This window comes from Geotrypetes seraphini, chromosome 6 (assembly GCF_902459505.1).
Source record: "Geotrypetes seraphini chromosome 6, aGeoSer1.1, whole genome shotgun sequence".
Classification (NCBI taxonomy): Eukaryota; Metazoa; Chordata; class Amphibia; order Gymnophiona; family Dermophiidae; genus Geotrypetes; species Geotrypetes seraphini.
In genome coordinates, this window is record NC_047089.1 from 51,582,448 (window position 1) to 51,606,158 (window position 23,711).

A 23,711-nucleotide genomic window follows, 5' to 3' on the forward strand; every position below is an offset into this window, starting at 1 on the left:
TCATGCTGAATTTTAATTACAAGATGTTCAACCATGCCTTCCATTTTCTTAGATTATGTGTCACACTGACTACTCCATCAGGGTGTCTGCTCTTTTACAGATCTTATCTTGTGCAGGTAGACAAGCTCTTCCTTCCAACCATTCTACAATATCGTTAAGTCAATTAGGGATAATGGCAAATTTTGGCCAGGTTGAGAGAATATAGCTTTTTTTAAATAGGAGGTACAGGGGATCATCTTGGTAGAATATCTGTTTTATCAGGATGAGACACTGATTTGTTGGCAGCACCCACTATAACACCCCCACCGTAACAATGAGCTTGAAGGAAACACACATCCAGCCACTGGATTACTGTCTGAGCCAAAAGGCAGCTGTGGCTCGTGTGGCTGCCTGTTTTTGAATAACAAGTTTCAGTCTCTTTTCGTCATGCATATACTTTTGTTATAAAGGTACTAAACTTTTGGGGTTTTGGCCAGTGATTGAGTCATGACCTGCTTCACTAGCTAAATTTTAGTAGCATTGTGACTTTAAAGGTCTCTGAGGTCTTTTATCCCCTTTTGCCAACATTGGTTTGACTACTGGCATGGGTGGCTTTGTTTTTCACATTGTGTGAGAGTACACCCGCATTTGCATTTTGTAAGTTCAAAGCAGTGCCCTATAAAGTGCCCCTCTGCTTTGTTGTCATGTCTGGTTTACCAGTCCATCACAAGGTTGGCCCCTCCTGGGCATTTGGGACTTGGACAAATTTTTGATTGAGAATGTGGTATAAAGATAAACGTAGTGGTGGTCTGGACGATCAAACGCCTTGTCATACAGAGAGAATTTTTGAAAAAAATATTTTAGACATACTTTTCGCAAATGGACATTTTGCCGCTGCCAACTCTGAGCGATTAGCGCCCTATGTCCAAATTGGACTTAGATGATTTTTTTTTATTATGCCCCTACACTTAAATCTCAAAAGCAAATTACATCACTTTTCCACATTATCACCCTGTTTTACAATACATTTTTCCCAGCATCCTACTAACTTCTTAGTGCTATAAAAAAAAGAATGATCTTGGTTTGAGTGCAAAAATATAAAAGTGCAGACACTTTTTGAAGAACACTTGTACATTAGGATTTTGGACACAATTGGTAGCTCCCACTGTTTATGAGTGACAAAGTCTTCTTCATATACTTATGGCTTGGAAGACAAAGGGAGCACATATTACTCTTAAATGGAAAAAAAACACGTAAGGGGTGGTGAGACGGGGTTTGAAGGAATTTATTTGCTCCAATGTTCTGATTACTTGATGCTGTTCTTCCACACTGTTGTGTATCATAGAACTAGAATGGTGAAAGGGAAGGGGGTGGGGGTTATGCTTTTATAAAACATTTTGAATGACAAAGGTTGCCTTGTTTTACATTGTTCTTGTATATGTCTGTTCTCTTCAATAAAAACCGTTTAAACATAAATGTAAAAAACATTTTCCTTCAGTGTGGGAACCTTATATTCAAAGACTACCTCTGCAAGCCAGGAGCCTATTGCCCAATAATTGATTCCTTTGATAGAGGCACAGTGTGAGAATAGGGATAGAGGATAGTCTTAACAGGTAGAGAGTTATCAAAATCAAAATTTCTTACCATCTTAGGAGTTTTTCAGTTAGCTTTTTTTGTTTTGAGGGGGGTAGGGGAGGTGGGTGGGAATACTAAGGGAAGGAGTGGTTCATGTATTAAGTTGTATTTCATCTGGAAGCCCTCATATACCTAAGTGGTATTTTATTGTGACTTCCCTAGAACTAATCTCATGACTGGAGTGCCGCTGGGATCTGTTCTGGGGACCAGTGCTATTTAACTTGTTTATAAATGATCTGGAAATTGGAACGACGAGTGAGGTGATTAAATTTGAAGATGACACTAAACTATTCAAAGTTGTTAAAACTCATGTGAATTGTAAAACATTACAGGCAGATCTTAGGAAATTGGAAGACTGAGAATCCAAGTGGCAGATGAAATTTAATGTGAACAAATGCAAAGTGATGTACATTGGGAAGAATAACCCAAATCACAGTTAGCGGGTCCACCTTGGGGGGTTAGCACCCAAGAAATGGATCTGGGTGTCATCGTAGACAATACGATGAAACCTGCCCAATATGCTATGGTGGACAAAAAAGCAAACAGGATGCTAGAAAACATCGTATTGCCCTATTTGCTGATGATGTATTATTGTATGTGCGTGATCCAGAGCTTTCCCTCCCTATCTTGATTGAGCTTTTCACTGAATATGGTGCTGTGTCTGGGTTTACGGTCAACATGGATAAATCTGAGTTGTTGGGAGTCACTTTGACTGAGAGGGATATCTTTCACCTGCAGGGGATGTTTCCATTCAGTTGGGCGTCGGGAGTGATTAAATATTTGGGAATCCGTATTTCGAGTGATCTTACACAGTTATATGTTTTGAACTATGCTCATATTGTTCAGCGAATTCAGGAGGATCTTCAAAGGTGGCATGGGTTGTGGTTGTCCTGGTGGGGCAGAATAGCTGTAGTCAAAATTAATGTTTTACCCCGTTTATTGATTTTATTCCAAACTTTGCCGATTCCGGTCCCCTCCTCTGTTTTGAAACAACTGCATGGTTTATTTTTTCAGTTTATTTGGCAGGGGAAACGTCCTTGACTTTCTAGACAGGGTTGTGGTCCTCCAGAACCTGTGGGGGGGGCAAGCTCTCCCTAATTTGTTTTGGTATTTTCGGGCTGCACAGTTACGACTTATCTTAGATTGGGATATAGCTGTGGTGAAGACTGTGGTACGTATGGAACAACATTTTGTGGGCCCTCATATCCTGAAGTTTTGGCTTTGGACCTCTTCTCCCGAACTAGAGGTGCTCAGGGGTCAGGGTAATCCTTTTCTTACACATCTCTTGCGCTTGTGGTGTAAGACATGGCGGAGATGGGGTGCAGTTTGGTACCCTCTATTTTGGAGGCGCTGCGTGATGAACCACAGTTTCCTGCAGATAGAGAGAGTGGTGTCTTTATGCGTTGGGAGGGCTCAGGTCTACTTACTTTTCGGGATGTTCTGCATAAGGGGATCCTGGTGTCTTTTGAAGCTTTTCAAACTAGTTGTGATCTGCCCGAGGGGGACTTTCTAGCCTATGCACAACTTAGGCATTTTATTCATTCTCAGGGGTGGGATGGGGGGACCATGGGCTCTTCTACGCATTTAGAACAATTGTGGATAGCGTTGCAGGGTTTGCCTCAGTCCATCTCAGTTCTTTATCAATATTTTAAGGGGTCCACTCCCTTCCATCCCCCCTATAAAACAGCTTGGGAAAGGGACCTAGGCTGCTCTTTTTCGGACAGGGACTGGTCCCAGATGTGTATTGAGGTGGGTAAGGCTTCCTCCTTTGTTTTAATTCAGGAGAATGATTATAAAGTCCTTACTCGGTGGTATTTTACACCTACCCGCTTGCATAAGATGTATCCGGGGGCCTCAGCTACCTGTTGGAGATGTGGGGTGGACTTGGGTACTTTTCTCCATGTTTGGTGGGAATGTAAAATTTTGCAACCTTTCTGGAAGAGGATGGTGGGAACTCTGTCACAATTGTTGCAACTCCTTCTTCCTTTTACGCCACAGGGCTGTTTATTGGGCCTCCATAATATATGCTTACATACCTGGCAAACTAAACTTCGCAGGTGGGGTTGGCAGCAGCCAAGTGCTTGATAGCCAGCCACTGGAAACGATTGGAGCCACTTAGCCTATTGGATTGGTACTTCAAACTTTGAGTGCAATGGAGCTTTCTATTGCAAAAAGACATGGATATTATCTTTCCACTACCTGGACTTGGTCTCCGATTATGTACAAAGTGGACTCTTTGACTTAAGTTTACTGTTGGGGGGATTGTTTTGTTGGGATGGCTTCCTGAAGAACCAACAGGGGGCTGTCTCATGTTGGGGTCATGTTATAGTGCAATGGGGGTGGGATACAATTTGTGCGTGGGTATTTGGTTTATAGTTCTTCGGACTGATGCTGTGATTTTCTTTTAGAGATGGGGGATAGAAGGGTATAGACAGAGGGCTAGTATACAGGTCCTGGACCTGCTGGGCCGCCGCGTGAGCAGACTGCTGGGCATGATGGACCTCAGGTCTGACCCAGCAGAGGCACGGCTTATGTTCTTATGGTAGTACTTTTCTATCTTATTGTTGCATATTGTACTCTATTGTTGTGTACGCTGATATTCACTTCATGATGTTTTGTATACTTTATTCAAAATTCAATAAAAATCTTTAAAATTTTAAAAAAAACCCTGATGGTGACGTGGGCACTTTTCTAAAATTAGACCACTTGACATGGAATGACCCAAGTTCATTTTGAACTGTTCCTGAAGTACCATCTTCTTTCTTGTTTCTTTGCTACCATTTCTCCAGGTCATGTTTTCAGGATCCCCCTAATGAATGTGCATGAAAAAGATTTTCAAGGCTTCTACTGTGAAAAATACTATAAAAAAGACTGTAGCAAACTGTAAGCAACAAGCATGCAAATTATTGCTGTATTAAAACTGAGGTGATAGTCCACAGCTCATTGCAAAATAACCCTGTTTCTGTCAGTACATGAGTGGTAATTGATTTACAAACTGACAGAAATGGGGATGTTAATGGGGGATGGGGGTGCTGCAGAGAAGGAGAGGTGAGAAGGAGCAGAAGCGCAAGTTGACTGACTATAGGACGTGCCTCTCGCCAAGAGAGGCACGTCCTGTAAATAGTAGCTGGTGGCGGCGCCGGCACACCTGGAATCTGTTGCAGCAGGCACAAAGCTTGCAATACTCTACTCTAGTGACTGACTACCTGCCTGCCTGCCTGCCCTAAAATTAAAAATAAAGATCCATGTTAGTCTAGTGGTCCCCTCTTTTCCTGTGATCCACCCTTTCATTCTCATGACTTAAAAAGTTAAATCCCTGGTGTCTAGGTTACTCTCGCATTCCATTGCAGCCTCCCTGGGTTCACCCAGAGCCTCCTCAAGTCATATCTTAACAGAGGCAGGAGTGATGCCCACTTGCTCCTGCCTTCAGTGCAATCATGTTGAATAATGGCAACACATCTTTAGATTCACAGAGAGGTGATTGCCTGCCAAATAAGGGAATTTTTCTTTATTTGGGGGATTTTTATTTTTTGGGCAGGGGCTTGGGGGAAACGGAAATATGGTGACTACTAGACACCAGGAACTGATACAAAAAGCTATTGGGGGCAGATGGATTGAGTTGGAGGAAGTAGGGGGTGCTGCTAGACACCCATGCCTCTCAACCAACCCTTCTTTGCTGTCTTAGACCTTGCAAAAAATTTCCCACATTGTTCATGTTTCAGAACCCACAATTAATTTCTTTGCATTGCAGCAGCATGCCTCTTGCCTCCTTACACCATATGTTTTAATGCAGTGTGCAGCCATGTCTTCCATGCAAGTTACGTAACACCCGTGCTCAAATCTTCTTGTAACCTGTGCTCAAATCCTCTCTGCATTTAGTGTGGGTGTAATACCTGCAGTAACCACATACTGTATTTAGACTCAGGATGGCTTTCTGCAGTAGCATCTGAATGAAAAACATCGGAGGGAGCTGATAAATGAAATTAATTCTGGAAAAAAAAGAAGACTATGTGGAATATTCTAAGAACATAAGAATAGCCTTACAGGGTCAGACCATGGTTCATCAAGCCCAGTAGCCCGTTCTCACGGTGGCCAATCCGGGTCCCTAGTACCTGGTCAAAACCCAAGGACTAGTAATATTCCATGCTACCGATCCAGGGCAAGCAGTGGCTTCCCCTATGTCTTTCTCAATAACAGATTATGGATTTTTCCTCCAGGAAATTGTCTAAACCTTTCTTAATGCCAGCTACGCTATCCGCTCTTACCATAACTTCTGGCAATGCTTTCCAGAGCTTAACTATTCTCTGAGTGAAAAAATATTTCCTCCTATTGGTTTTAAAAGTATTTCCCTATAACTTCATCGAGTGCCCCCTAGTCTTTGTAATTTTTGATGGAGTGAAAATTTGATCCAATTGTACCTGTTCTACTCCACTTGGGATTTTGTAGAGTTCAATCATATCTTCCCTCAGCCTTCTCTTTTCCAAGCTGAAGAGCCCTAACCTTTTTGTCTTTCCTCATACAAGAGGAGTGCCATCCCCTTTATCATCTTGGTCATTCTTCTTTGAACCTTTTCTAGTGCTGCTATATCTTTCTTGAGATGAGACCAGAATTGAATGCAATTGAACTCCAGATAAGGTTGCACCATGGAGCACAGGACCATTATAATATTCTTAGGCTTGTTAACCATCCCTCTTTACATATTTATTTATTTTTTACAGTTTTATTCCAAAATGGTTACATACATAAAATATTAAAATAGCTCAGAACAAATAAAACAGAAAAAGAATGATTCAACCCTTACAAAAATCAATGCTCATAGAAATGCATCAACAAATAGTTAAGTTTTTAACAATTTCCTGAATGAGCTCCTATCACTGCATTTATGAATTTGACCAACAAAGCTATTCCACAATTTTAGTTCTGCACATGAATAGATCATAGCATTGGTTTCTGTTCACCAACCTACACCCCTCGCAGAAGTAAATGTTCCCTAACATGAATAGCCATAGGCTCCATGGAAAGAGCAAGCAAGAGGGGGGATAAAGGGCAGCCCTGACGAGTACCTCTAGCAATAGAAAAAAACAGCGTATATCCCCCATTAATACAAATGGTAGCCCTAGGAGCCCGATAGAACGCCTGCACCCAAGCTAGAAAGAAATCCCCCAGGCCCATCCGCTCCATCACTTGCCTTAAAAATTCTCAACCAACTTGATCAAAAGCCTTCTCTGCATCTATGGCTAAAAAGGCAACCTTATTCAAGTTTCAAGTTTATTTAAGATATTTGATATAATCACAATATCCAAATCCAATGCGATTTACAAAGATTAAAAATAGGGAAAAAAAAAACAATCCAACAAACAGGACAGGCTGAGCTGCCCATAACAGATGCAATGTCCTTCTAATGTTGTCACTAACCTGGCGTCGCTGGATAAAACCCGACTGATCCATATGGATCAAATGGGGGCAGGAGTCTCCCCAGCCTAAGAGCTAGTACTTATGCCAAAATTTTAGCATCTGTGTTTAAAAGTGAAATGGGGCAATACGCCCTGCAGCTCAACGGATCCCTCCCAGGTTTAGGCAACACAGAAATGCCTGCCTCTCCCATGGACGGTGGTAAAGATAGTCCCTCCCGCACCCCATTAGCAAACCGAACTAATAAGGGAGCCAAAGCATCTCGATATTGTTTATAAAAAGAGTTAGGATACCCATCCAATCCGGGAGACTTCCCATTCTTCAGATGGGTAATAACACCCAAAACCTCTCCCAAAGTAATGTGTTCATTAAGACATTCCCTGTCAGAATCAGCCAATCGGGGGAGGGGCACATTATTCAAATAAGCGGATATTGACTCGGAATCCACCCCATCTACCTTCCCAAATAGCTTGGTATAGTAAGACAAAAAAGCCACTCCAATGGAACCGTCAGTAAGATGTCCAACCCCCGCTGCATCCCTTATGCACGTAATAGTCTCCCTAGCCTGCCGTACTTTTATAAACCAAACCAACTGCGACCCAGCCTTATTATTATACTCATATATAGTCTGCCACAGTCTCAATCTGGAAAAATCAATTTCCTCTATTTGTAGAACAGAAAGTTCCGCATGCACCTTCAGCAATTGTTCATACACTATGGGATCATTCCTGGTGTCTCTGATGGGAGTGCCCCAAACTAATTAGACGCTCTCGAAGAGCCAAGGAGCGCCACTCTCTCATTCTCTTAAGATAAGCCTCCCACTTAATAAATACACCTCGAATTACTACTTTTAGAGCAACCCACAGAATGGAATCACTAACCGAACCAGTATCATTAAACTGAAGGTATTGGACAATAGCATCTTCCACTTCCTGCAGTACCTGAGTGTGTTTTAGTAGAGATTCATTGAATCTCCAAAAATTGTGCTGAGCTCCCGCTTCCTAGTACCCTGCACAGGTAACCCAGATAGGGGCATGATCTGATATCTGTATGGGGCCAATTTCTGCCTGCCTCACGCCTCCCCACTGATTTCGATGAGTCCAAAGTCCATCAATCCCGAGCATAAGATTGGTGAGCATGAGAATAATGGGTATAAGTTTGTTGAGAGGGGTGCAGCAGGCGCCAGCAATCAACCAATCCCAGGGAGGCCATCAAAGCAAGAAAGGTCTTACGAGAAGCTCTAGAAGGCGCACGAGAGCCGCCCCCCCCCCCCTCCCGGGAATGATCCAACTGGGCATCAAGGGTAACATTAAAATCTCCCCCCCCCCAAGTAGACAGAGCCCTTTATAAAACTCACCAAGTCAGGAACAAGAGAATTGTAAAATCCAGCCTGACCTTCATTAGGGCCATATAAGTTAATAATAGTGAGAGCTCTGCCTTGTAAGGTACCCTGAAGAGCCAAACATCTCCCCATAGAATCACGATACACCTGCTGCACCACTAATCCTAATCCTTTGCGCCCCAGAATAGCCAACACCCCACCTTCCTGGTGGTCCTCCCACTTTGATGAGTCCAAACTTGCTCAAAAGCAGGCGAGTGCAGCACTCCCACATCTCGAGGCCTCAGATGAGTCTCCTGAAGCAGACAAACATCCCACTGTAACCTCAGCAATTCACGATATACTATACTCCGTTTACCCAGACTATTCATCCCATTGACATTCCAGGACCCTATAGTAAAAAGTTTTCTATCCCCCCCCCCTCAGAGCACTCCCTTCCCCCCTACAGGTTGCTATCTTCCCCTTGAGCTTCCTGCCCATGTGGAACCGTACTCCCAAGTACTCTAAGTCCTGCGTCGGTTTGAGATGACTCTTTTTGAGATTGATCACCCAAACGAGATGTTCCAGTAATTGCACCACCTGGAGAACCACCTTGGGGGATTCCTCCAGTAAGGAAGCTCTGATCAACCAATCGTCTAAGTATGGATGAACTAGCACCCCCAGGGAGCACAGATGGTGAAGGATATGGGTGCTGAAGCCAGCCCGAAGGGCAAACTGGAAGTGCCTCCCTAGAATGTGAAATCTCAGGAACCTCCTGTGGTCCGGAAAAATCAGGATGTGGAGGTATGCTTCTGTGAGATCCAAGGAAGCCAAAAACTCCCCTGGCGCCACTGCTGCCACAACGGAACGCACCATTTCCATCTGGAAACACAGAACACGCAGGAAGGCGTTCACTGCTTTCAGGTCCAGAATAGGCCTGCAATCTTCTGAGTCTTTCTTTAGCACAAAGAAGTATATCAATTATCTCCCGGAGCCCAAGTCTCTGCTTGGAATGGGCTCTATGGCCATCAGATCCAGCAACCTGCACACCATGGCTTATACCTTGCTGGCTCTGTCTGGGTTTCCCATAGGAGAAGACAGGAAGAAGTCTGGCAGACTGAAAAACTGCAGTCGAAGGCCCTCTCTGAGCACCTCTAGGACTCACAAAGTTATCATCTACCATTCCGGCAGGAAAGCCGAAAGTCGTCCTCCGATCCATGGGGGAACCGCCAGAGACCTGGCATCATAACTTTCTCTTGGGAGAGGCAGAAGGACAGGAGTTGGAAGACTGTTGGCGCACCGCACCTGCAAACCGAGGTCTGGAAGGAGCTCTGTAACGCTGTCCCGTCGCTGGGGATCCGGCGAACTGTGATATACGCCAGTAGGGACAAAAATTTGGCTCTCCCGTACCCCTGGTTGGGCAAGGCTTAGCCAGGGAGCACCTTAGGCTTGCGGTCCTGAACACAGGCCATAAGGTAATCCTGACACTGGCCAAACAAGAGCAAATCTTTAAAAGGCAACCTGCTCAGCATAGCCTTAGATGAAGAATCTCCCAACCACTGGCGAATCCATAGCATTCGCTGGGCGGCTATAGAATAAACTCCCAGCTCAAGATGTCATAGAGTGCGTCTGCCACATAATTCACCCCAGAAACCAGGAAGTCACGGTCACGAAGGACAACCTCCTCAGGATCCTGGCGGAGCTTAGTGTGACATGCCCGGGCCACAAAGGAAGTGGCCGTTGCTGCTCGCACTCCCGCCACAGCGGAATCAAAAAGACACTTGAAGACAAAATCCACTCTTCTGTCCTGAATATCCTTCAGGATAACCCCGCTGTCCAAAGGTAAAGAGGTACGCTTAGTGACCTGAGCCACAGCTGAATCCACTAAGCGCTTGGTGAACTGTGATGCCATAGGATATAACTTTGCCATGTCCCTAGCACACTTCAGGAAACCCTCCGGGAACTCCCAGACCTCCAAGAGCATTTCCGTCATATCCGCACTATCCAGAATTGCAGTGGAGAGCAGGAGCTTAGAGCTCATGACTGAACATTCGGCCTGAACCGCTTGGTCTGAATCAAGTTTCAGTGTTCGCAGCAACTCTGAAATAAGGTCGGGCAGGCGGCTAGACTTGAAGAGCCTGCGGACTGCCTGGTCATCCCCCAGGTCTTGGAACCCACTGTTCTGGATATCCCGAGTCTGCCATGGAAAAATGCGACAGGAAAGACACAAGCAGAAACAATGGTGGGCACCGGCCACTGGCTTTCTGGTGCCCTAGCAAAGGAACAAATAGACATGCTGAACTCCAAAAGAGGGGCAGACTGCTGCACTGAAGCTTGAGGGGGAGAAACAGGCATAGCCCTTTTTCTCATAAAAGCCTTATACATCACATCCACAAATTCCGGCGGAAAAAAATCACCAGTGGCAAGAGCCACTCTGCAGGGCTCAGACTTGGAGTGCTTAGAAGATTTATGAGACTTTTCCCTGGAACTGCGCTTGCGTTTCACAGAAGTGCCCTCCGCGCCCAAATTAGGTGTCCTGGACACTACAATCGTATCTCCGGTGGAATCGGAGGAAGGTAGGGCCTCTCCAGAGGAAGGTAGTGCGGGATTCACACACGATTCACACCCCTCGCAGGCCGCGGCGCACATGATGCATGGCTGCGAATCCGTCAGCCATCCGCCACATTTACAGCTTGAATCCATGCCATCCTGTCCCGAGGAGGCCATATGTGAAGTTTGGAGCAAAAACGAAGCTTCTAAGTCCAAAAAAATACACTTTTTTTAAACTTTAAAGAAAATCCAAGATGGCTGCTGAGGATGCCAATTTTGCCCTAAAATGGCCTGGGAAAAACACAGGGAAGTGCAAAAAACGGTGATTTTATAGGTGTGGGGGACCAGGGCATGGAGGGAACCACCCAAAACCCTGATTTCAGCACCTTCAAAATTGCCAAACTCAGAGGCACAAAGGCACATACATCAGAGACATGTGCTGCAATATATTTCAATGGCTGCCAGCAAAACACAATGCAAGCAAAGGGAGATCAATACCTCAAGAGCTGATAAACTGGATTTTCAGGTCTTCTGACCGCCTCATCTTCCCTGCCACCTCAGATCACAACCACCAAGACCCCTCAGAGAATTTAGGGAAGATACGCAGTCCGGTTATGATCCCGGAAAACATCCACAGAACCGCAGCAGCCTACGCCTGCCTACCCCTTAGCGGATGAACTCGGGGTGAGATGGCTCCTGATCTGGAGACCTGATCTGATTTGCAAGCTATCTGGAGGGCTTAGTGTAGGTTCTGCTAACAAGACACCCCCAGAAGCAGACAATCTTTAAGGAAAAGTCTGCGATCTCCCGCCGAAGGATCACTTCCCCCAGAGTGAATCTGCAGCACTTGGGCAATACCCACGGTACAGAACAAAAGACTAGGAATTGATAAAAATAAAATAAAATTCATGAGCAGAAGAAACTAGAAAGTCTCAGCAAGGCTGCAGAAACAAACTAAGTTGGAAGGTGACCGTCCTGAGAGGTGACCTAGGAGAGGGGGATGGTTTTATTTGTAAGTTCTGCAGCCAAAGCTGGAATAAATGCAAGACCCGAGGGTGAAGCTTCCAAAGGTTATTGTCCAAGAATTATCATTTATATTTGGGGAGTTTCAAAGAGGTCAAGGCAGATGATTTTAAAATATGCAATGTCACCTCAGTGACAACTACAGAAAAAGACAAATACTGTATAGTACAAAATATAGACAGTAGATATAAATTTTCAAAACTGACACTTTTCGATCACTAAATTGAAAATAAAATCATTCTTCCTACCTTTGTTGTTTGGTGATTTCACGAGTCTCTGGTTGCACTTCCTTCTGACTGTGCATCCAACATTTCTCCCTCTCTCATCCCCTGGATCATGTGCAGCATTTTTCACCACTGCCCACCAGCCCCATTTCTCCTTCTATCACTGCTCTCCAGCATCATGCCACGTCTCTCCATCCATCACTCCATCCAACATTTCTCACCCTTGCATCCCCTTCAAGCTGTCCCTTTGTTCCCTCTCCACCACCATATCCAACATTTCTCCTTTTCATCCTTCTCTCCCCCATGAATCTCCCTTTCCTCGCCCAATTTTCCTCTCACTCACACTCATGCCCAACAATTCTCCCTTTCTATTCCCTCCTTCCTATGTCCCAAATTTGTGTTCCTTCCTCCCTTCCTTCTTTGTAGAGCTCGTGTCCACTCCCCCTCACTGCCTTCCAAGCCTTTGCCCCCAAATTAAGATGTACGCTGGGGATCACTGCCTGCCTGCCCCCGCTGAAGCCGCTGCCGGGGATCCCTCCTACCCCCTTTCCCTCCGAAGCTAACCCAGTTACTTGTTGGAACCACAATCACTCCCTCCTCCCCCAGCAAACTCAGTGCAGGGACGGCACGAGCAGCGATTCACACGCTGCACATGGCTGGTCCAAAAGCCTTCCCTCTGACATCAACTCAAGATGTCTGCAAAGAGGATTCCGGTCAGCTACCTACGTGCAGCATGTGAGTTGCGTCCCTGTACAGAGTTCACTGGGGGCAGAGGGAGCAAGTGCAGCTCCATCAAGTAACTGGGTCAGCTTCAGGGGGGGGGAGGGTGCAGGTGGGAGGAAGGGATCCCCGGCAGTGGCTTTAATGGGGGGGAGGCAGGCAAGCAGGGATCCCTGGCAGTTTCTACCAACAGGAAGGGAATATCCACCGCAGCAGCCAGGCCGTGTACCCTCAACAAGCGGCCCGCATACCCCTAAGGGTAGAGTACCACATGTTGAGAAATACTGATGTACGTATATCTCGCCACAATTTTGGCAACTTTTGAGTCAAAATATTTCCTTGGATACTGAAGCAAAACAAATGAAACTTGGCAATCTTATACAACTTTTTAAGATCTATTCAATGAAACTAGGCAATCTTATACAACTTTTTAAGATCTATTCAATGAAACTAATGTGGATTTTCATTTTTTGAAACTCTTATATGTAAAAAGTCTCAAAGTGGGATGAATAAATGGACCATGCTAAAAAATTTCAAAGTTTAACCTTATCTGGCTTATGCAATAATGAAGCTATCCCTGTAAAATTTTGTGACATGACTTTGTTCTCAAATATACAATTTTAATTTATAAGCTAATCTTATTACTTTATAATTTCAATTTACAGTTTATGGGGTTTGTTTGTTTTTTTTTAATGGTTAAAAAAATGTGGGTATTTTTAGCCAGCATTTACAAAAAATAATATTCTGGAAACATTTTCAAACTAACTCAGTTAGAAAGAGCATGTTTCAAACCCCCTGAAAAAGTCAGTTTTTGTTTTTCAATGCAAGCAAACTGTGCCTGAAAATAAGGATCAAAAGTCATGGAAGTTTCCATAGCATAACATACATTAACATTGAAATATGGTCAGCTCTTCAAGTTATATACTGTTTTGCATTTTTTTTTGAGGAAAATATTTGATTGCATTGCCACTATTAGTTCAAGAGATTTTAATCAGCAACCTCATCGCCATAGAGGTCATACCCAAGAGCTATGCAATACCAGCCATAGGTGGGTCTCTTAGTTCAGGTTCCAAAGCCTGCAGTTTTGGTTTCTTTACTGAGGTTCCAAAGCCTTCAGGGGTGTCTCCGATTCCTAAGCCAAAGATTGGACAACTTAACACTAGGTTCCAAGCCTAAGATGGGTATCTTCTATTGCTTCCCAAGCCAAAGTTCTGACTGCTTTATTATGCATTCATTTCATTTTATTTAATTTATGCACATTTACCAAAATAGTTTCTTGAAACTGATATTGTCAACCAGATGATTTAACCAATAGAGCAGAGAATACAGAAATAAGGTGTTTTGTCACCCAGCAAATGTTTCGTCTTTCAGGCCAGTAAAACTATCAGGGCCGTGTAGGTGCATAAATTTTATCAAGAGGTCATTTTTTTAAACTGATACTTCAGCAATGTTGCCAATCCACCATTTGTTATCATATATGCATGCAACATAATAACCAGGAAGCAGCTGCGATTTCTCAAGCATAGCATTATAGTGTAAACACTCAAAGTTCTGGCTACAAAGTAGTATCATTTGAACCTTGCTCCAGAAACTTGGCAAATGTGGTGCATAAATTAAATAAAATTTAATAAATGATAAAAGCAGTTAGAATTTCGGCTTGGGAACCAATAGAAGATACTCACCTTAGGCTTGGGAACCTAGGTTAAGCTGCCCAATCTTTGGCTTCAGAACCAGACAGACACCCACTGAAGGCTTTGGAACCTCAGTGAAGAAACCAAAACTGCAGGCTTGGGAACCTGAATTAAGAGACCCACCTGTGGCTGGTATTGCAGAGCTATCAGGCGTGACCTCTACAGCAATGAGGTTGCTGGTTCAAATTTCTTGAACTAGTAGTCAATGCCACCATGGACCAATGTAATCAAATAGTTTCCTCATAAAAAATGTAAAACAGTTTATAACTTGAAGAGCTGACCATATTTTGATATTAATGTATTGCCATTACTATGGAAACTTCCATGACCTTTGACCCTTATTTTCAGACACTGTTTGCTGGTGTTTAAAAAGAAAACTGACTTTTTCAGAGGGTAGTTTGAAAATGTTTCCCGAATATTCTTTTTTGCAAAAGCTGTCTAAAAATACCCAATTTTGGGCCTTTTTTTTTTTTTAAGCACAAACTTTAAATTGAAATTATAAAATAATGATTTTAGCTTATAAGTTGAAATCATATATTTGAGAACAAAGTCATGTCACAAAATAACAAACAAGCTTTTACAGGGATAGCTTTATTATTACAGGAGCCATAGAAGGATAAAGTTTTAAATTTTTTAACATGGTCCATTTTTTTTTTGGCCCACTTTGAGGCTTTTTACTTAGATCAGTTTCAAAAAATTAAAATCTGCTTTAGTTCCATTGAATAGATCGTAAAAATAGAGAATGACACGGAGACAAATTTTTCCCTGTCCCTGCAGGAGCTCAATTTCCCCATCCCCGCAAGTTTTGTCGATGTCCTTGCCCCATTACTGTAAGCTCTACCTTAACCGCACAAGCCTCAAACACATGATTTTAAAGTGTTTGAAGCTTCTGCAGATGACAGAACTTGCAGGAATGGGGCAGGGACAGGAAAAGAACTCACTACAACGGGAAAATTAGTTCCCATGGGGACAGGGAAAAATTCATCCTCATGTCATTCTCTACGTAAAAAGTTGTATAAGATTGCCAAGGTTGGGAGACAAGATGGTTCTTGAGCAGTACACATAGCTGAGTGCTCTCCGTCTATGGGGCAATTTCTTTGAATACAGTTTCTTAGCTTTGCTCAATGCCCAAAAGATGTGGGAAACAGAGGGGATTACCTCCGCCTGCCTCTGTTAGCTCTACTATGCGTCAGACTGTCATGACATCGTTTACAGTTCAACCTACCAGTTCGGGCGAATCTGCTATTGAGTTTGGGGAAGGACTCAGCTTGGACGGCGACTTGACATTGATCCCAAGAGGACCACACATGCCTCCAATGCCTGGAAGAATTTCGGAGGATCGGTCACTCTTGGAGGGCTCCCCAAGTGCAACGGGTGAGACACTTCCGAGACCCGAAATTGACCCGGAAGTCCTAACATCAACTCCGACTCCTGCGGTGGAGTCGCAGCGAATTGGGAGTACTACGTCTCGGGGAGCAAGCGGTGGGGAGGGTGAGAGAATCCAGGGTTCAACACCGAGAGAAAATGCTGAAGAAAAGCTGGCAGTTATTTCCCCCCTCAAGCTCCATCTGGACGGCGTTGTAAAACCTGCATTCAGTATGTGTTAACTTTGTAGCAATAACATTAAATTCAACTTCTAAGATAGCTCTGTTGGAGAATTAATAATTTAGAGAAAACAACAATTGAGACTAAGAATTTGATTGCTAAACAAGTTTCAGATAAAATGATGTTCCTGAGGAAGATTGAAAACTTGGAGAACCAACAGAAAAGTTTGAACTTGAGACTTTTAAATTTTCCAGTAGCCAAGTTTGTCACCCCGGGAACTCTTTAGAAATTTTATATCAACAATATTAAAGATATCAGAATCTGATCTCCCCCCACTATAAAACATTTATTACTTAAAGAAAATTTCAAATAAAAGAGAATAAGGAGGAGGTAAGGATCAGATGGATATCTGATATTGAAATAGAGGGTCGGGCTACATCATTAGTCTCTCTTGTGTTTCTTCAGGATAAGGAAATGTTGCTGAAATTGTACTTTAATTTGAAACAAGTATCCTATTTGGGAGAAAGGGTATACATGTTCCCTGATGTCTCAAAATGGATGCAATCCAAAAGAAAATAATTTCTATCATACCAGGCAAAAGTGATTTCTTTAGGGGCAGTTTTTCAGTTAAGATTTCCCTGTAGTGTGTTTGTTTCCCTTCAGGGAAATAAATATGTATTTTATGAACCTGCCTACTTAGGTTTCTTTTTAGAAGGTAAAGGAATCTCTACACATTGATTGAATCATGATGTGTGTGGTGTTAAAAGATTGGAAGGATGTTAACTGCTCTTTTCCTTAAAGCTCTGTATGATATTTCCCTGCCACAAGGGTTTGTTTCCTTATCATTGCCAAGTTTCATTTGTTTAGCGCAGTGTATTGCAAACTGTGTGCCACAAGACACTGGCGAGGAGGAGAGGCACATCCTGTAGGGTGCCAGCAGGCACCGGCACCTCTCCTCCATCAGTAACCTGGCCGGAGTAGAAATAGGTTTAAGGCCACAACTGGAGGGCCTCTGCGCATGCCCGGACGTCGACATGACATCACACATGCGTGTGACATCACATCATAAGAACATAAGATTTGCCGCTGCTGGGTCAGACCAGTGGTCCATCGTGCCCAGCAGTACGCCTTACTTGCGTATGTTCTGTCTCTAGCCTTACTTGCGTATATTCTGTGCACTTCTGGATGCCCTCCAACTGCGGCACAGAGATTAATGTGCCACAGCATCAAATCATTTGTGGGATACTGGAATAGCTTTAAAGGTCAAGGAAATATTTTGACTCAATGTTGTCACAATTGTGCGGGGATACTGTATATGGTCATGGTATAGTATCAAAGAGTTTATCTTCACAAGTATTCCACTGGCGAATCTTAAACTTTACCAGAGTTCATTTGGGTCATGTAAGATTCAGCATTCAAAGTTTCATCAAAATCCATGATGGTGAGGTGGGGAGTCCTAGACCACTTGACACAAAATACTTCACTTACAGAGAGGAATATAGACCACTTCAACTGAAATCTTAAATCAGAGTACACAGTGAAATCAAAATTTACAAAGCTGTCTTGTTACTACCGTATTTTCACGCAAATAACGCGCACCCGTATAAAACGCGCACACGGGTATAGCGCGCAGAAATCACGATGATATGTACAAAAACTTTGGTATACCGCGCTCACGGGTATACCGCGCATGCTGCCCGACGCTCCTTTCGCCCGCCCTGACTTTCCGTGCGCTGTCCCGACTCTCCGTTCACCCCCCCTGACTTCCGTGCACTGTCCCCCCTTGAAGGTCTGTCCCCATCCTGAAAGCCTGATGCCCCCCCCGACGTCCGATACATCCCTCCCCCCCGAAGGACCGCCGACTCCCCAACAATATCGGGCCAGGAGGGAGCCCAAATCCTCCTGGCCACGGCGACCCCCTAACCCCACCCCGCACTACATTACGGGCAGGAGGGATCCCAGGCCCTCCTGCCCTCGACGCAAACCCCCCTCCCCCCAACGACCGCCCCCCCCCAAGAACCTCCGACCGCCCCCCAGCCGACCCGCGACCCCCCTGGCGACCCCCACGACCCCCCCACCTCCCTTCCCCGTACCTTTGGTAGTTGGGCCAGAAGGGAGCCCAAACCCTCCTGGCCACGGCGACCCCCTAACCCCACCCCGCACTACATTACGGGCAGGAGGGATCCCAGGCCCTCCTGCCCTCGACGCAAAACCCCCTCCCCCCCAACGACCGCCCCCCCCAAGAACCTCCGACCGCCCCCCCAGCCGACCCGCGACCCCCCTGGCGACCCCCATGACCCCCCCACCCCCCTTCCCCGTACCTTTGGTAGTTGGCCGGACAGACGGGAGCCAAACCCGCCTGTCCGGCAGGCAGCCAACGAAGGAATGAGGCCGGATTGGCCCATCCATCCTAAAGCTCCGCCTACTGGTGGGGCCTAAGGCGCGTGGGCCAATCAGAATAGGCCCTGGAGCCTTAGGTCCCACCTGGGGGCGCGGCCTGAGGCACATGATCGGGTTGGGCCCATGTGCCTCAGGCCGCGCCCCCAGGTGGGACCTAAGGCTCCAGGGCCTATTCTGATTGGCCCACGCGCCTTAGGCCCCACCAGTAGGCGGAGCTTTAGGATGGATGAGCCAATCCGGCCTCATTCCTTCGTTGGCTGCCTGCCGGACAGGCGGGTTTGGCTCCCGTCTGTCCGGCCAACTACCAAAGGTACGGGGAAGGGGGGTGGGGGGGTCGTGGGGGTCGCCAGGGGGATCGCGGGTCGGCTGGGGGGCGGTCGGAGGTTCTTGGGGGGGGCGGTCGTTGGGGGGGAGGGGGGTTTGCGTCGAGGGCAGGAGGGCCTGGGATCCCTCCTGCCCGTAATGTAGTGCGGGGTGGGGTTAGGGGGTCGCCGTGGCCAGGAGGGTTTGGGCTCCCTTCTGGCCCGATATTGTCGGGAAGTCGGCGGTCCTTCGGGGTGGGGGTGCGAGTGGTCCTGCCGGGGGGGGGGGATGTATCGGACGTCGGTGAGTCGGCCGGGCAAGAGGGCTTGGGCTCCCTCTTGCTCCGATCGTGGATGCGGGTCGGGTGGGAGCGCGTGCGAGCGGTCGTTCGGGGTGGGGGTGCGAGCGGTCTGGCCAGGAGGGTTTGGGCTCCCTTCTGGCCCGATATTGTCGGGAAGTCGGCGGTCCTTCGGGGTGGGGGTGCGAGTGGTCCTGCCGGGGGGGGGGATGTATCGGACGTCGGGGAGTCGGCCGGGCAAGAGGGCTTGGGCTCCCTCTTGCTCCGATCGTGGATGCGGGTGCGGGTGGGAGCGCGTGCGAGCGGTCGTTCGGGGTGGGGGTGCGAGCGGTCCTGCTGGGGGGGTGAATCGGGCGTCGGGCGGGAACTATGTTTTAAAACTTTTGTATACCGCGCTCACGCATATAACGCGCGAGGGGTATGCGCGGTAGGTAAAAACGCGTATAACGCGCGCGTTATATGCGTGAAAATACGGTAGTCAGTACATATTTATAAATCATGGACTGACTTTTTATAAAAATCAGATTATAAGTTGGTACACCCTTTATTACATGCACCACACTAAAATGATCCATAACTTGCATGCTCTACATAACACCTGGGAATTGGAACACAGCAAGACCTGAATTTGAAGATTTTTTATACCGAAACTCACTAGTGGCAACTTACAACCTAATCCTAGGAAACCTAAACCTCCATCTCGAAGACCAATCCTCCAAACAAGTAGAAAACTTACTGTCATTCCTCAAAACCTTAAAATACAAGATTTTAGACCCACAAACCACACATGAGAGGTCACCAACTAGACATCGCAGTCTTCATGACCCAACAGCCCTTTCTACCAGAGATTCAAACATTAAATGGAAAGTGGTCTCGATCCCTCTGGTCAGAACACTACACATACTCCTTCAACATCAACTGGGCCAAAGACAAGACAAAACCAAACCAAAACCCCAAAGATCAACCTACAATTCACGCAAATACATCGAACCCCTCCAAATTCTTAACTAAAACAGACGTAACAATACAAGAATGCAACCCCAAGAACTTCATCTCACAATGGTGCAGGCTAAGTACAGCCACCCTAGATGAACTAGCCCCAATACAAACAAAAACCAGAAAAATCAAACGATCAGACAAATGGTTCCATAATGAACTACTCCTACTCAAAAGACAATGCAGACGACTAGAAAGAAAATGGAGAAAGAATAACCAAGAACCCACAAAAACAACATGGAGAAAACTAAACCAACAATACAAGATAAAACTTAAAAAAAAAAAAAGAAAGACATACTACACCAGTGGTCTCAAACTCAAACCCTTTGCAGGACCACATTTTGGATTTGCAGGTACTTGCAGGGCCACAAAAAAAATAGTTAATGTCTTATTAAAGAAATGACAATTTTGCATGAAGTAAAACTCATTATAGTTTATAAATCTTTCCTTTTGGCTAAGTCTTAATAATAATATTGTAATTTATAGCTGAAGAGACATATAATCAAGAAACTGTTTTATTTCACTTTTGTGATTATGATAAACATACTGAGGGCCTCAAAATAGTACCTGGCGGGCTGCATGTGGCCCCCCAGGCCGCGAGTTTGAGACCACTGCATTACACCAACCTAATAGGCAAAGAAACCAAAGACACAAAAAAACTTCCAAATACTAAAAGAACTCACAGACACCAAACCCTACCTGGCCAATAACGACACCCATCCCCCCTCAGCCACCCTTTTAGCTGAATACTTTAAAAACAAAATTATAACTGCCAGGACTACCCTCACTGGAACCCCAACCCATCTAGAAGAGATCACAATGCTACAGAAAAAGAATCAGCTGCGGCAGACAGAACTGGGTCCCACTTCCCCACTATACAATTATCCGCCCTTAACAAACTCTATAAAAAGTACTGCTATGCATCCTGCGACCTCAACCACTGCCCTCCATACCTATTAAACTCCTCCGGTACTAAATTCCGCACTCTGCTCTTACAATGGATACAAACCATGCTCGCAGAAGGCCTTTTCCTGCAAGACATCAGCGAAATCGTTGTCACCCCGATCCTAAAAGACCCTAAAGGAGCAATAGATCAACTACAGACCCATAGCCTCAATACCACTTTATAGCAAGCTCCTCATCAACTACCTAGAAGACCACGACATACTCCACTCTACACAATTACCAATTACAGCACATACACACTACTAGGTTCCCTCCAGGACACAGCTAGACAACACCTCAGCACAGGTAGAAAAATGCTGATTACACAACTGGATCTCACCGTAGCATTTAGACCATAACATCCTACTACAAATACTAGATACAATAGGAATCACAGATAAGGTACACACATGGTTTCAAGGATTCCTACAGTCCAGAACTTACAGAGTAAAGTCAAAGAAAAATCAGAACCATGGTCTAACCCCTACGGCGTACCCCAAGGATCTCCACTATCCCCAAACTCTCTTCAATCTCTACATTGCATCCCTCGGCACCTGCCTGGACAAATTAGGCTTAACCTCCTATAGCTATGCAGACGACATCACCATTCTCCTTCCTTTTGACCAATCAACGTCCTCCATGACAGACACACTATACAGGACACTTGAAACAGTAGCAACATGAAACTGAACCCAGACACGACAAAATTCATTCTCCTCGAAAATAACAAAACCGTAACCATAACAAATCAAATAATAAACTCAATCACATACCCCATACAACCCACTCTAAAACTTCTAGGAATGACAATAGTAAGATGTTGTACCATGCAACCACAAATCAACAAAACAATACAAAAATCATTTGCGGTCATAAGAAACTTAAGGCAAGTTCGAAAATTCTTTGACAGAACACAATTCCAGCTCTTGGTCCAGTCCGTAGTCCTAGGTCTTCTAGACTACTGCAACATCCTCTATCTCCCCTGCCCCGCAACCATGATAAAACTACAAACAGTTCAAAACACAGCTCTAAGACTTATCTATTCACTGAGGAAACACGACCACATCACTACAGCATTCCTCAACTCACACTGGCTCCCAATACAAGCAAGAATACTATTCAAATTCTACTGCCTACTATTTAAAACCATAAATGGAGACAGCCTAGCCTACCTGAACAACCGCCTAATCCTAACTACCACAACCAGACATAGGAGAACCCACACACCATTCACGCACCCCCCCAAACAGAGATGTCAAACGAAAAAACTGTACAATAGCCTTCTAGCCACACAAGCAACAAAACTAGACCACCAACTCTCCAATTTACTGATAACGACCCCAGACTACAAATTGTTCAGAAAATAAATAAAAACCCAGCTATTCAAGAAATCCTTGAAGACAAACTAACAACGCAAAATTTGTCCCAATTCTCTGAAGCAACCTGCTCTACTCTAATTCCTCTGGAAATGGCCAAATAATTCCTTTTGTAATCCGCCTTGAACTGCAAGGTAATGGCGGAATAGAAATCACTACTGTAATGTAATATATGAACAGACATATGGATTAGACAGGCAGGAGACATATGGATTAGACAGCAATATCTAAACAAGCAATATCAAACAATCCTCATCCTTCCCGTTTTCATTTTATTGGAGAGAACACGAGGTCAAAATATTAAATTTAATAATACAAACCTATTAAGGCAACAAGAACAAAAAAAAAAAAAAAGTCTGAGAGCCTGAGGCAGATTTACAAACTCTATTGAACCAATCAAATGTATTTTTATTATCAGAGTACACGAACCAGGAACCACTAAACATGCGATAGCAACAATTCCCTAGCAGGCCTGCTTACCTACAACGGGCTTATACAGAAATACATATGCTGCAAGCAAGCTCTAGGAGATAATATCATTAAGTTGCCATGGGAAGCAAATCAAACGCGCAAAGAATTGGAAGCCAGCGATGATGGCTCATGTGTCGTCAATAAACTGAATTACACATAAATGTAATAAAAACATTATCAAAACCATGCAAGCAATGTCGCAATTTATATACCGATCAGGAGCTTGGATTTTCCGACATAAAATACACAGATAGAGGCCTCATCGCTCCACATCGCGCACCAAATCATTCCCCTGACACCCAAACCCGCTCCGTTTTACAGCCGCTTCCATATGACCGAGCAACACCTCACCTCCATGCTGGTATCCCCGCTAGAGAGGCCGCAAGGGCCCCCCTTTTCTGCCAGGCCCCGGCCTCTCACTGTCCCCCCACAAGACGAGGGACAGGACAACAGGCCAGTTACAAAATGGCGCTGAAAATCTTGCGCCTGCGCGGGGAGGCAAGATTTCTGGGAACTGTAGTTCAGCGATAGTGCGTTTTGTGGGGGAGGGGTTCAGATTCTCGTGGTCTTTTTGTATCTCAAGAGATAAACAGTCGCCGGGTAGTTACAGATATGTTGATATTGATTTAACAAATTAGTAGGATTTTCAACCTTTTGTACTGTTTGTAGATCAGCGCTGTTATAGGTATCAACATTAGCATGTAGTGACACCTATTGTTAAATGTAAAATAATAGTTAGAAGGGAAAAAATTCCGTACAAACGTAAGGAACTTCTTCTTCACCCAGAGAGTGGTAGAAATCTGGAACGCTCTTTTGGAGGCTATT

At 44.9% G+C, this 23,711-nt stretch overlaps 1 protein-coding gene across 3 annotated transcripts in view; it reads right to left on the reverse strand.

Annotated features, from left to right (window-relative positions):
* The window catches only part of LOC117362283 (formin-like protein 20), a 125,837-nt gene extending 102,471 nt beyond the window's left edge, over window positions 1-23,366 (reverse strand). For 2 of the 3 annotated variants that reach the window (XM_033948467.1, XM_033948464.1), the window contains exon 1: window positions 23,238-23,366. In XM_033948467.1, the coding sequence (XP_033804358.1) occupies window positions 23,238-23,243 (6 nt within the window). In that variant the 5' untranslated portion in view covers window positions 23,244-23,366. Of the gene's footprint in view, window positions 1-23,098; window positions 23,201-23,237 lie in introns of those variants that run through there. The other variant, XM_033948465.1, reaches the window with a different exon arrangement.
* Window positions 23,367-23,711: the final 345 nt, after the last annotated feature.